The sequence below is a fragment of the Cupressus sempervirens genome, chromosome 3, assembly GCF_028749045.1.
Source record: "Cupressus sempervirens isolate cs-2001-9-10 chromosome 3, ASM2874904v1, whole genome shotgun sequence".
Lineage (NCBI taxonomy): Eukaryota > Viridiplantae > Streptophyta > Pinopsida > Cupressales > Cupressaceae > Cupressus > Cupressus sempervirens.
In genome coordinates this window covers 22,226,461-22,240,868 of record NC_143120.1, presented here as the reverse complement: position 1 = coordinate 22,240,868, position 14,408 = coordinate 22,226,461, and the positions used below count along the sequence as shown (strand labels likewise).

The following is a 14,408-nucleotide window of genomic DNA, read 5'->3' as shown; positions in this document are numbered from 1 at the left end:
AATACTTGACTAAATGGGTGGAGGCGCGTGCACTACCAGACAACTCGGCGGTAAGTACAGCACAGTTTATTTATGAGCAGATTATTACTAGGTACGGCATTCCGTTACAATTAACCAGCGATAGAGGCGGACATTTTGTAAACCATGTGATCCGGCTGCTCACCACGGAGTTCAAAATTTACCATTCGCTGTCAAGTCCGTACTACCCAAGGGCAAACGGACAAGCCGAAGCTACCAACAAAATCCTGGTATCAATTATATACAAATCCTGCGCCATCGAAGGGGAAGATTGGGAGGAGAAATTACCTTCTGCTCTGTGGGCTTACCGCACGGCATACAAAGTCACAACCGGACACACGCCGTTCCAACTGATGTTTGGACAGGAGGCCGTAGTACCAGCGGAATTTATGATACCAAGCTTGCGGATAGCACTAGACAACAAGTTGGACGACATGGAAAGCTTAAGAGAGCGGTTGTATAAACTGAACAAGTTAGAGGAAAAGCGATTATTGGCACAGTGGGCGACTGAAGTAACACAGAATAGGCGAAAGGCATGGCACGATAAGCACCTGAAGCTAAACAGGTTTCAGCCCGGACAGTGGGTATTAAAGTACGACGGTCGAAATGAGATCAAACCGGGTAAGTTCAAGGTTAAGTGGGTCGGGCCGTACCAAATTCGAGAAGTAGGGGACAATGGCGCAATCAAATTATGGACTTTAGATGGACATGAAGTGCCTCAAGCGGTGAATGGGTCGAAGTTGAAAATCTATTACGCCCGGAAGCCTTCTGCATCAGGAATTGACCCCGCGGGCCCCCTCCTGCATTAGGCGTTCTTTCAACATGAAATGGCCTTCGCAAGACCCCTCCGTCACTGCAGACTGATGGTGACGACGGTCGAACGGAAAATTAACTGTTTTTTTGCTGTTCAAAAAAAAAAAAAAAAAAAAAATTAAAAAAAAATTTTAAAAATTTTTTTTTACAAAAAAAGAAGCACCGTACGGTTTTTACACCGTACGGATTTCTTAAAGGGAGTACGGTTTTTTAAAAAGCAAGATACCGTACGGCTTTCTGACGGGTTTAAAGGCACCGTACGGTTTTGCATCGTACGGATTTCTGAGAGGAACACAAGTGTGAAAGGCGCCGTACGGTTTTTGAGTACGGAAGTTGGGGAATGGTACAGTTTTAAAGAGACCGTACGGATTTCCTAAAGTGAAGTACGGTTCACAAAACACCTTAATTCTCACCGTACGGACTTCTCTTGCACTGTACGGTTTATAACTTTTGTATTCACGGAAATTTTCACAATTTGTACAATTTTCAGGCAGTGCGGATTCCATCAGAAATACAGCCTGTGGTGTACGGATTTCAGAAAGAGAGGAACTGAAGGGATTCTGCATTTTTCACAGGCGGGTAATAAAAACAACCACCGTACGGACTTGAGGAGGGAAACTTTGGTACGGATTTGTGAGGTACGGCTTCTTATTTTATTTGTCTTCCAACTTCTACCTTGAGCGGATTTTAATCTCTTCCTGCGTGTACGGATGGGGATTTTCCATACATATTGTTGAAAGAACTCTTCACCGTACGGACTAATTTCTCACTGTACGGATTTGGGGAGACCATTAGAAAGAGATAATGGAGTCTGCAGGTAAACGGCAGTGGAAAAAACAATTAGCGCAGGCCAAACTTGAGGAAGCCAGGAGGAGCATGGCAGGTACAGGCAAATTGAATGTGGGTTCGAGTAGCAACAAGGAGAAGCGTAAGCCGGTAGCACCTCCAGCAGCAGAAGTCACACCACAGACTATACAATTTGAGGGATTAAATGGAACAGATTGCCGGAAATGGTGGCAAGAAACCCCTGAGGACCATCCAGTTAAAGCAAGCATCAGAAAAGCGCAGGTGGAATGGGCCATTCAGATGCCTGTCTTTTGCATTCGAGATTATGAAGGGTATCTGCGTACCATGATTGAAACATATGACAGAACCTCTTGCAGAAGCACATTTCAGTATCTGGGACGGAACTTAGTGGTATCATTCAAAGCAACAGATTTCACACGGGTTTTTGGCATTCCAGGGCAGCAGGGCAGAAAGATTCAGCCGAAAAAAATTCCAAAGGATGGGAAGCTATTTTTAATCAGGTTAGTTTGTGGGGATTTGACTGAAGTAGAACAGGCGGCATTAGCCGAGACATCCAAGGGAAGGGGTTTAAAGAAAACTGACATTCAAGAAGGGCCATGGCAGTGTTTAATGGACTTGGTTAAAAGCAGGCTTACGGGATCCTCTAGGGCATCGGATATCACATTTCCGCAAGTATCTATGATGAACGGCATAATGACTGGAAAGGTGTATAATTGGGCGTCTGTACTAGCTGAGCGGATGCATGAATTCATGACTCTCCAGCACAAGACATTCTATATGCCTCATTACGCCATTGGTCTATTTTTGGATGCTATAGCACGGGTGATTCCATCAGAAGAGTTAGAGGCGAAGTCTGGACCATTGGCTCCAGGAGAACCTCCTATCATGCAATGGAAGCACTTGGACACAATCCCTGGGCAGAAGGGTTCAGCAGGTCAAAAGAGGCCACGGGTAGACAGGGCAGGAGATAGTGATAGTGGCCGCCAGGAGACATCTTTTGAGCAAGACAGTATGGAAGAAGACGAGGGGGAGGGCGAGGATGATGAAGAGGTTCAGGTCGTCACGGCTACTCCCTTGCTTTTTCCGTGTACTACAGTCCCTATGACTTCCGCATTGACACCTCGGGGTCTGCACATGGCTCACATTCCAGGGTTTGGACAAACTCGGCAACCGATATTGATGACTGGAGGATCCCACCAGGCAGTTACACTAGCCGTACCGTGGCAACATGGGGTACGGCCTTCTCCTGTCCGACCAGGGGCAGGATTTGCGGTCGGCTTCGCCCACCTGGCCGCACCTGTGGACCGTGAGACTTCGTCAGCTCCTGAAGCTCTTTCGGTAGCACCACCCGGGGCATCTGCCCTAAGTCAGCCCGCAGCAGTTGTTACAGTAGCACCGTCAGCAGAAACCCAGATACCCCCAGTAGAGAACGTATCAGACGGAGGAGCACAGGAGTGTACGGATCCAGCACAGCCAGAGGTTATGGATAGAGCCAGTATTTTTCTGAGGCAGCAGTTCCAACTCGTCCCTGACAAGCGTGGCCCATCCATTCAGTCCCCCAGCTATTCTGAAGTAACACCTATTCCACAGCCCCAGTCTCAGGAGGAGGGAACGCCACATGCCGTGATTCCACCAACAGCAGAGGAGGTGGCACCAGATGTGGGCGTGGCTCCCGCCGATAAGGAGGACAATAGTGACTCCGAATGGTCATTCGAGGACTTCGCCAAGGAGGATTATGGGTCGGATGAGGACAGGTGCAGGGACTACCTTAGGACCATGAAGTCTGCATTGAAGAAGGGGCATGATGTGGCCATTCAGGCTCTCACTCGGCGAAGGGAGTGGCATTTGATTCGAACGTATATTCGTAGGATTTGTCCTGAACGATTTCAAACTTGTTTTGTAGATAGAGGTTGGCCGACCATTGAGACACCAGAGATGTTGGCAGACTGGGCCACTGAACCAGAGCTGGGACCGAGTGACACTCCAATGATGAAGCTGGCACATGAGATCGTGGGACTGTACAAAGAAGTTTACTATGCACGGCAGCGTGCGGAGGCGGATAGGGTCGCAGACAGTGTTGCAGCTCAGAGATCCCTAGCAGTTGAAAAAGAGGCCAGAGAAAAGTTAGCCACTGATTTTGCCGACCAGCAGGCAGCATGGGTAGCAGAGCGGGCAAAACTCTTGAAGGATATGGCTGCAGTGGTACAGGAGAAGGACGCAGCTATCCGGGATAAAGATGCAGCAGAGCATGAATTACAGTTGGCCAAGAGACAAGCTATGGATGCTGCGCTTCTCCTGAAGGAGGCCGTAGAAGTTAATTCACAGATTCAGACAGATCTGCGCCTCCGGACTGACCAGGTGTATGAGTTGCGTCGTCAACAACACTCTTCTGGGACTCCTCCTCCTCTCTAGTATTTCTTCTCTTCTTCAGTATGGATTGTCCCGTAATTTTGCTAGTCGTCAGGAGACGACTTTTCTTTTTGGGGGGGATGATGTCGTCGGTAGAAATTGTGTATCGGCCGACGGGTTCCTTCGGGAAAGTTCTTTGTATCGGCCGACGGGTTCCTTCGGGAAAGTTCTTGTTATGTAGCCGACGGTGAACAGTTTGTAACGGGTATAATGTACTTAGCCGACGGATACCTTCGGGAAGGTTCGTCGGAAAGTATTTATAACCCCTTCGGGAAGCATTGTAATCATCTTATCATTATCATATCATAGGAAGAAAAGCATAATGTACTGTTGGCATATGCGATAATAAGAAGAGTTCTGCTGGTTGCTGTTCATGTTCGTATTCTTTGTCTGTGTGCGTTGCTTAATTAATCCATACGGTAAACAGTTTGTGTATATGTATAGTTGACAAGAAACATGTGCACAAAAAGAATATGTAAGAACTATGCAGTGGCTGGGGAAAATTCCCATACTTCATAGTATGAAAATAAGGAATTTATGTCAATACTTCACAGTTTGAGCTAGCTTTAAAATCTTGAGTTGGAACCATGTATAGTTTTGAAAGTCATATATTTCTATTCCATTGCATTACTTCTAAATCTTGTGTATTTAACTATGAAATTAAGTTTGAGTAATTTGTCTATGAATATTATCATTATGAAAAGCTACCCTAGCCTCTGCCTTATTTTTTCATTATGTAAGGTTATAAATTCTCTCTCCAGCACTATAATCAATCACTTAATCTTAAAAGTATTCCTACTGTAGTAGAAATTTATGGATTTGGTAAAAATGAATTTCCGTGAAGCTCATCCCAACCAAATGAAATATGTACAACTGATTTTTTTTTATAAGTTTCACTGTGTAAATTGATAATTGTCCTTGCTATCATACATCTGAAATAGATTCATTCACTTCACAAAAGCATTGAATTCCCTTACCAATCATACTTTACTATGGCATTTTCTTCCATTTTGGGTTGAGAATTCATCTCCGGACGACAAAATAGAGACAACTAAACTACTAAGTACATCAAGACTCAAAACAAACTAAGAAGAAGAGGGTTGCATCCTTGGTAGGGCTGGTGTAGTAGACATCCTCTATGCCCTTAGCTTGCTCAGCTGTGCCCGCAACTCATGTACCTGCTGCATCCAAGCGTCCAAATTCAGCTAGGCCTGCATCTGAAGTTCCAATGCTCTCTTCATCATCTCAATATGTTTTGAGGTGAGAGGATGGCCGAACGTAGAGACCTCTGAGATGCGGCAGGCGTGGACTTCAACTGTCATGCAACCTTTCGGACACTAATACTAATCCCTTCGGCTATAGTATAGTTTTACGACAACGAGAATATTCAATTGTCAATACATTGTGAAAGCACAATGACAATGATGCTTTGGCCTCTTCTCAAAACTAAGATGCAAATTTTTGTAGTCCACGCTGGTTCTTACATGGTTACTTTTAGTATGGATGCAAAAAAAAGAAATTAATAATTTTGATGTCCTTGGGAGGATTAGAGCTAGGTCAATACGACTCATAATGTGATTTGCAACAAATTATAGGGGCAAACAAAGACCCCACTTTATGAAGAAGGGTCATTTTCAAAAATTAAGAAAGATTAGGCTGTTGTACCTAGATTTTATCTCTGTTATCTGTTCATATTCATTTTCTTTTTTTGTGTTGCTTATTTCTCTTCTAGTTGTATGTGTTCATTTTCTCAGTCTCATTATGAAGAGCTCATGTTGAGACACTAAGGTGTGTAATGAGTTGTGTTCTTCACAGACAAAAGTTCTATGGTCTCATGGAATGAGTGCAGTGCAGGCCAAGCTGGGCCACCATTGGGAGGATGAGAGCTAGGTCAATACGACTCATAAAGTGATTTGCAACAAATTATAGGGGCAAACAAAGACCCCAATTTATGAAGAAGGGTCATTTTCAAAAATTAAGAAAGATTAGGCTGTTGTACCTAGATTTTATCTCTGTTATCTGTTCATATTCATTTTCTTTTTTAGTGTTGCTGATTTCTCTTCTAGTTGTATGTGTTCATTTTCTCAGTCTCATTACGAAGAACTGATGTTGAGACACTAAGGTGTGTAATGAGTTGTGTTCTTCACAGACAAAAGTTCTATGGTCTCATGGAATGAGTGCAGTGCAGGCCAAGCTGGGCCACCATTGGGAGGATGAGAGCTAGGTCAATACGACTCATAAAGTGATTTGCAACAAATTATAGGGGCAAACAAAGACCCCAATTTATGAAGAAGGGTCATTTTCAAAAATTAAGAAAGATTAGGCTGTTGTACCTAGATTTTATCTCTGTTATCTGTTCATATTCATTTTCTTTTTTAGTGTTGCTGATTTCTCTTCTAGTTGTATGTGTTCATTTTCTCAGTCTCATTACGAAGAACTGATGTTGAGACACTAAGGTGTGTAATGAGTTGTGTTCTTCACAGACAAAAGTTCTATGGTCTCATGGAATGAGTGACAATGTAGTGGAATTCAGTGCAGGCCAAGCTGGGCCACCATTGCTTGAGCGTGCTGGAGTCAATTGCCAGTTCAAGGTATAAGAATTAGGATTTTTACCATCATGGGTGCATAATATTGTTTAATTGTCAATGCATCAATTTCAAGAAGCTTCAAGGCAATTTTGAAGGCATTCCAATTTGATTATCTTGTTAAACAGGCTTATCCTGGTCTTGGCCACTCACTCAATTCAGAAGAATTGACTTCTTTGCAATCTTGGATCAAGAATCAATTACAGACATCTTCTCAATGATTGTTTATGAATGGTAAAATTGCTTCCTTACCATATACCAGTTGGCTGTATGCCAAATGGCCACCATGTTAGGTTGGATAATGGATATTCATTTGGCTCAATCTGTCAAGGGAAAAAAGGCTTTTTAGCATAAATATTAAGTAAAGTGTGTTATCCAATGCAGATGAAATGATTGACAACAGTGTGGAGCTCAACATAATTCAGCTCCTCAGTAAACAAGATTTGCTAGACTTTTGATTTGTAGGATAGTAGAACTAACAAGTGCAGAATTGTGAAAGATGTATAAACATGTCATTTGAAAATTTATTCCATCAATGTAGTATATATTAGCAGATCCTTGTAGTAAATTAATCTGTTGGAAGATGGTATTAGCATTTTATTTATTTTTTATAATAAACCACTAATATCAACATTTCAACTTTTTTTTGTTATCATCTGCTCCAAATCAGATTTGATGGCATTATAGTTCTTCTCAATCTCATTAAAAATTGTTTTCTTTTCCATAAGCCTTACTTTATCAATCATTAGTATCCTAGTTTATTTATATTCTCATATGGAATTTTGTCCGACTGAAAGATAACAAATTTGATGTTTTTGGTGCTGCTGTCAAATCAAATTCATGATTTGAATGAAGTACATAAACCATTTTTTTCTGTGGCAACCAACGTCTAGTAACTTCTGTGTTAACAAACGAACACACATTTCTCAGCTATAGTTCCCAGTACAAGTAACAAATCTAATTGCATAACCAACGTGATTTGTTTAATATTGTGAAATGGTTTTCTTGGTTTTGGATATTTCCACACGTTCATGATTTTTGAACATAAAGTAAAAGTTAAAAAATAAGTGCAACAATCAAGATAAAGCAAAGGATGCTCATCTTGTCCATAGAAAGGGCCACTATAGATGTTTGGGTGCTTGATTTAGGAGCATCTTTTCATGCAACATCACACAAGGAGTACTTAAATTTTTATCAAACCAACAACTTTGGATAGTTTACCTTTGTGTTGAGCTGTGTGATATCATTGGCTAGGGAGATGCTTTGTTGAAATTGAAAAATGGTAAAACTTGATTGCCAAGGGATGCTGGGAAAATGGTAAAAGCTGGTTGCTAAGGGATGTTTTTTTTTATAGCAAAAGGCACTATGCCTGATTATATTAATAATATAAAAAACTGCATAATTCTGATACTAATATGGTTCTTGCCAGCCATTTTGTCCATAGACTCAACTGAAGTATATAATGCAACTGTAAACTAAATTCCTACCCCTATATATTATCAAAGCCAATCAAATACAAAATGGCTCAAACAAACAGCACTATATGGATTGAAATCCCAAATGTATTAAAGCAACAATTTGCAATTTCGAAACTCCATATTCTCCCAAACCAATGCAACTAAGGGATGTTAGACATGTCCCTCAACTTAAAAAATTTGATTGCAGTCAGGCAATTAGATGTTCAAGGATGTTGTGTCAGTTTTGAGTCAAATGCATGGAAGGTAACAAAATGAGCCTCAGTGATTGTTAGGGGAAGCAAATTAGACACTTTTGTATGTCCTAGAAGGCTAGGATAAAGTGTGAACTACAATGGCATAAAAGGCTTTAGTCACATGAGTAAAAAATGGCTTTATGCATTGCATAAGAAGGATCTTAATTGAGGGAATTTTTATGCAAGCACTATATATATTACAAGTAAAAGAGGACTAAATTCTTCACTAGAAATACAAGAAGAAATCACAATTGTTGGCATTAATGTTAGTTGTCTGTGGTCCTACAAAGTTAGCATCAATTGGTGGATCAATTTAATTCCTTTTAGAAGATTGCACTAGGAGGTTTGAGTTGTATCTTGAAAAGAAACTTTGAAGTCTTTGGTATATTTGAAAGTTACAAAGCACTCCTAGGAAATGAAACAAAACAATATGCTTGCCAAAAATTTCTCTTGTTGCACCAAGCTATGTTGGTTGTGTTCAAGGATGATAAATTTGGTGGTTCCCAAGTGCCTTCACCAATTACATACAATTGCATTTCATGAAATGCTTAAAACGGTTCAAGAATATATTATATTTATCAATTGAAGATTGGATGCTTGGGATTAAAAAAAGAGATCACGAGCTCAAATTGGTTGAATACCTTGGGGAGATGAGAGGACAATCTTCCTCACATGATCAATAGTGTCGATTAATAGATTGTGATTTCTTTAAGTTGACTCTCACCCTTAAAATCCCCTTGATAGCTACTTTTGAGCAAACTATGACAATTTCCTCTTTTAATTATAAGGTACAACTCCCTCAAAAAAATTACAATTAATTTTTGCTTTTTCCTATCGACTAAATGAAACGTAAGTTTTTCACCAAAAAATAGGAAAGACTTTAAATGATTACATCATCATTATGAAATAGTTACAGAGAGCACATACAAATTTTGAAGGTGGTCTTTTTAAAACAAGTTAAATCAACTACTCCACCTTCACCCATATGAAAACATAAAAATATTTCTTGATTACGAAAACAACCCTTCCAACACAATGGAGAAATGGAAAGATATCATGCATATCGTGCTAAAAAAAATACCTAAACATTAATTGAGAAAACGAAGTTCTAGCTTCAAAATTTTATTTAACTACATTATTATCTACCAAATTTCATTAAAGCAACATAAGAAAATAAATCTTAATGAAACAATAGTCATTGACAAAATCCAAGACATGGTTATTAAAGTAATAAGGGAGATATTGAGAATTAAAAATGTCTATCCTTGTATTGTCATTCTATTTCAAATACATAGTCTCTTCAACTTCCACTAGAGATGGTTACAAAAAGTAATTGTCTTTTAAAAAGTATTCTTTAAAATAACATAAATAAGAGTTCTTTAAGACATATGCCCGATGACAAAAAAAACAAAAACAAAAAAAGCATGAGATAACATTTGTCATAAAGCCTTTGCCTCTTCTCCTCCTACCGCAGATGTCTTCTAAGTTACTTGCTTTAATTTATACACTTGTAAGGTGCCAACAACTTGTGGTGTCTTTAAATTCTAGGTTAGTGACATTTGTGTCTCAGATGGTCCAATATGCCTTTTGTTCCTTGATCTACTTAGCCTTGGCATTGAGTGTTTGATGGTGGTTCCTACACCATATTAGAATAGATATTATCTAGTTTCTTCCATTCCTCATTGCAGAATGTTTGAGGCATAGTGATAGTATTAATTGTTTATTGGTATTGATTCAACAACTCATCCATTGTTATTATCCTAAAGTTATCTTTCCTTTGAAGTTTGTAACCAATATATTTGAAGTAGCCAATAATTTGGTCTATCATTTCCTTCTCTTCCTTTAAAAGCTTCCTCAAATTATTCACACTATTAACCACACATTCACATTTGTACCCCATGCTAAATATCCATTTTTGCATAGGTTGATCGTGTGATTTTAGTAGGCCAAGGTTCATAATTATACTAATCTTCATATCAAGTATCTCCTTGATCATCTTCATCAAACATTAGGTTAAAGTATGAATTCATATAGTTGCATTGGTTAGAAATTGCATTCATCATAAAACATAAAATAAAATAAAAAATATCTTCCTTTATGGTTATAGTTCAACAAAGTTGTGTAGATTGGTTGGTACCGTAAAAGGCCTCCTTGTAAACATTCACTTTTATTTTCAATTTAGTTACCCAACAGGTTGAAAAATAGTCATCTAGAATCTTGGAGTTGGTCATTAATAAGCTTTTCAAGAGAGAGATTTGAAAGGATTGTTGTTGTTAAGCACCATGCAAAAGGACCACTCTATAGAAGTGGTGATAGGAAGGCTTGAAAATGATTATGCTCAAAAAATAAAGTTGTTGTTTGACAATTCGACAATTGTGGAAGTTTTGTAATTTTCGAAGTCTGTCACTGTCAGAGGGTGTACCTGCATTGGTTAGAAATTGCATTCATCATAAAACAAAAAATACAAAAAAACATATCTTCCTTTGTGGTTACAATTCAATAGAGTTATGCAGATTGGTTGGTACCAACAAAGGCCTCTTTGTAAACATTCACATTTATCTTCAATTTAGTTACCCAACAGGTTGAAAAATAGCCATCTGAAACCTTGGAGTCGGTCATTGATTAGCTTTTCAAGAGAGAGATTTCAAAGGATTTCTGTTGTTAAGCATTGTGCAAAATGACTGCTCAACAGAAGTGGCGATAGGAGGGCTTGAAAATCATTTTGTTCAAAAAAAAGTTGTTTGACAGTTATATAGTTGTGGAAGTTTTGTAATTTTCGAAGTTTGTCACTATCAGAAGCTGCACTTTTTGGAGGTGCAATTTTTAGAGTAAACACAAGCTAGAAGATCTTGACAAACTATCTCCCTTTTAGCAAGCATTGAGGTCTTCTCTCGACAAGCAAGAGTTCTTGGGACTCAGTCATTGTTGCAAGCCTCACAACGATGAAGGGATACCTAGGCTCCACCCACTCACATTGCAAAATCCATCATCATCATCCACTTTACATTCTACTTCACACATTCCCATCATTATGCACCATGTCTTTCTTCAATGCCCAAAGTTCACCTTTGAACCTAACTGGTCCATTACACAATTTGCCCAAAAATCCTAAAAAGTTTTGCCCACAGTTCATCTATGGAGAATTGCGAACAATAGAAGATCATAATAAAAATTTCAAGGAAATTTGTAATTGGAACCAGATTCGACATATGGACGTGGTCTATCGCCTTTTCCCTCAAACTTTGTGGGAAACAACATTCAATTGGCACCTCAATCTACCATCAGCATCAATAAGAGATTGGAACTCTTTTGAGAGCGAGTTTCTTGCACAATTCAAGCTCTATATTGATCCATCTATCCTATATCATCACTTCCTCTCAATTAATAGGGATCCCCACGAGACTATTTCACAGTTTAATCATCACTTCTATAGGATGTATCAAAGAATGAAGTTTCCTTACACTATACCACAAGAGGTTGTCATCCAAATCTATTTGGGAACAATGGATTCATTAACTTCTATTTTTCTAAGAAGGCTCACACCTCGAGACATTGATACTATTGAAAAAGTCTTCAAAGAGGTTGTTACATTCACGAAGCAGGTAGATACCCATGGTGGAGGGAACTTTGTGTCTTCCTTCACTTTGAACAATAAAGTAGCCCCTAGTTGAATCGAGTACCTTTACTACCATAGGTTATTGCTACTCCAATGCCAACAATTACATATTCAGGATATGAGCCCCAAAAGACTGTATTCAGGATATCAAGATATGACTTTAGAATTTGACCTATATTTATATGAAATTAAAAAATTATCTTTAGATAAATTATATGAACACAAATATTTGTCTAGTTTGTTTTTAAAAATTATGATTTTAAATTATGCAATATTACTATTGATTTAGAATTAGAAACATGTAAAGATGAACATGCAATTAACTTTAAATAATTTTTAATATTATATTTATATTTTTTTCAATTAAAAATATACGAGTTTAGAAACTTCATGATTTTTATGTATTATAATTTACATCAATTATATATTTATATGTCACTAGATTATACAAGTTTTAAATTTTTATTAATTAATAAATAAGCAAATTTATTCTATTTAACAAATACTAACCAAACTTCAATCTTATTTTTTAAGACACAAAGCTTTATTTTTATATTATTTTTTAAATTATCTCCCACACAAATTCAAAAGTCTCTTGCATGAGGGGAAAAAAAATCCCATTTCCTCTTACAAGAATATTTAAATTGGAAACAATAATTACTCAAATATGTCTGCACTACACCAAGAGCCTTGGCATGCGAGTGCCTCTACACGCATTGATCGTTGTGGTACATCTTCGTCGTGTCATAGGAAGCATGCATGTCAGAGGAGATGGGCTGACGGTATGGGAGAGACGAGAGGGAGACTGACGGAGATAAACGGTGCCCATTTGAACCTTCTGTTCTAATGTCATTTTATGTACTTGATGGATTACGCATACAACTCATTGCAAGAGATTTCAGTCCAAGCGCATGGATGTTAGCAAGACTCATTCCAATCACTCAAAGCATTTTGGGTGTCCTTTAATCTTCATTGTTTTTTGAAGCAGAATAAAACCATCCTGCGAGAGGGAAGTGCAGTGGAAAGATAAAAGTAAGAGGTGAGCACTAAGCAGCAAAAGAGAGTGAGAGCGTTCATGGGTATTGATTCTATAATACATTTTAGCAAAGAAAATACTCTCATTGTAGAAATGTCTCAAAACATCTTCCAGATTTAAGGCGCGTCAAATATGCTCTCTTTCCTTCTCACCTCCAAAAAGGAAGATGAGAAATACAGGCACGAATCTGTATTAATGGCCTGGTTGGATTTTTACATTGAGACTCACGTTGGGAGATAAAGGGCACCGAGTTGGTAACTGCATAGAATGTTTGATCCAGTTTAAACCGCATACTTCGCTAGTGCTTGAAGCATTGTCTCTTACGTGGGATCATTAAGGGACAAACTATTGAAGTGGTATTGCAAAGTAAATTTGTTGAGTGACAAAAGGAGGGTAATGTCAATACTCATTTCATATGTTTGTATGCTATGCTCAACAATGTTTCTTGACTTCCAATGCTTAAACACTTTCCCAACATATATGTGTCCCCTGTAAATGACAATGATTGAATTGGAAGAAGGAAGGGCTCACTCAATGTCTCATGTTTTGTGTCCAATGCTTGCAAGTGAAACCATTGGTATTGAATTGGTTGTCAAAATCAATGTGTCATGATACACAATATTTGTGCTGAGAAGTTGGATGCATCATTGATGTTGAATGCAGAAGTACGTCTTATATATAAGAGTTAGACCAAAACACAAATGGGTAGAAAGCACATGCGAACTGTTTGAGAAAATGATCACCAAAAATTAAATTCATAATAAGAGAAAGGTTGAAGAAATAATTTATTGCCAATTGATGACTTTGATTGGTTTTATAAAAGGCGACATGGATAGTTGAATATATGCTCAAAATGGATTTTTGATGAACAACTAGAAAGCATGGAAGATAACAACACAATGAGGAGCAACCTAGCAAGTGTTGAGTGAGTCATCATGCAAGTGTTGAGTGAGTCATCATGAGCATCAAAAGTTAATTTTCCAATCTGGATGTGCAAGACATTCAAAACAACTAGTTTAGACAACTTAAAAGCTACATGCTCTCCATTAATGTTGTTCAACCTCTCTAGAGAAATGATCCATTTGCAGAAGGTCATAGACAGTCTTTACATATAGTTAGTGGTCAAAATCTCTCAATGAAAGATCACCCAGTAGATATAGAAAATTTTAATAGATATGTGTCATGTAGTCATAATATGGGGGAAGAGGCTCGAAAGTAATGTGAGAGTGCACATGATGATCACAAAGATCTCATGGCCTAGAGAAGCTTTAATTCCTCTGTGATATGAAACATTAAGCACTCTAGAAGGTACATGCCTCATCTATACATTAACATGTAGATGTGAGGAAATCGAAACTTCAAAGTTTAGTTTGGATCTCTTAAAGAACCATTGAAATATGGTGTATTTGGGTA

At 38.4% G+C, this 14,408-nt stretch overlaps 1 protein-coding gene across 2 annotated transcripts in view; it reads left to right on the top strand.

The window, feature by feature from the left end:
• The window catches only part of LOC149564559 (putative carboxylesterase Os04g0669500), a 95,052-nt gene extending 87,768 nt beyond the window's left edge, over window positions 1-7,284 (top strand). Inside the window, exons 5-7 of one of the 2 annotated variants that reach the window (XR_016361855.1) lie at window positions 5,863-6,638; window positions 6,761-6,866; window positions 7,017-7,284. Coding sequence is in view for 1 of the 2 variants with exons in the window: in XM_089818113.1 (XP_089674239.1) it covers window positions 6,531-6,638; window positions 6,761-6,853 (201 nt within the window). In the remaining variant the exon portion in view is untranslated. The remainder of the gene's footprint in view (window positions 1-5,862; window positions 6,639-6,760; window positions 6,867-7,016) is intronic. The other variant, XM_089818113.1, reaches the window with a different exon arrangement.
• The last annotated feature ends 7,124 nt before the right edge of the window (window positions 7,285-14,408 follow it).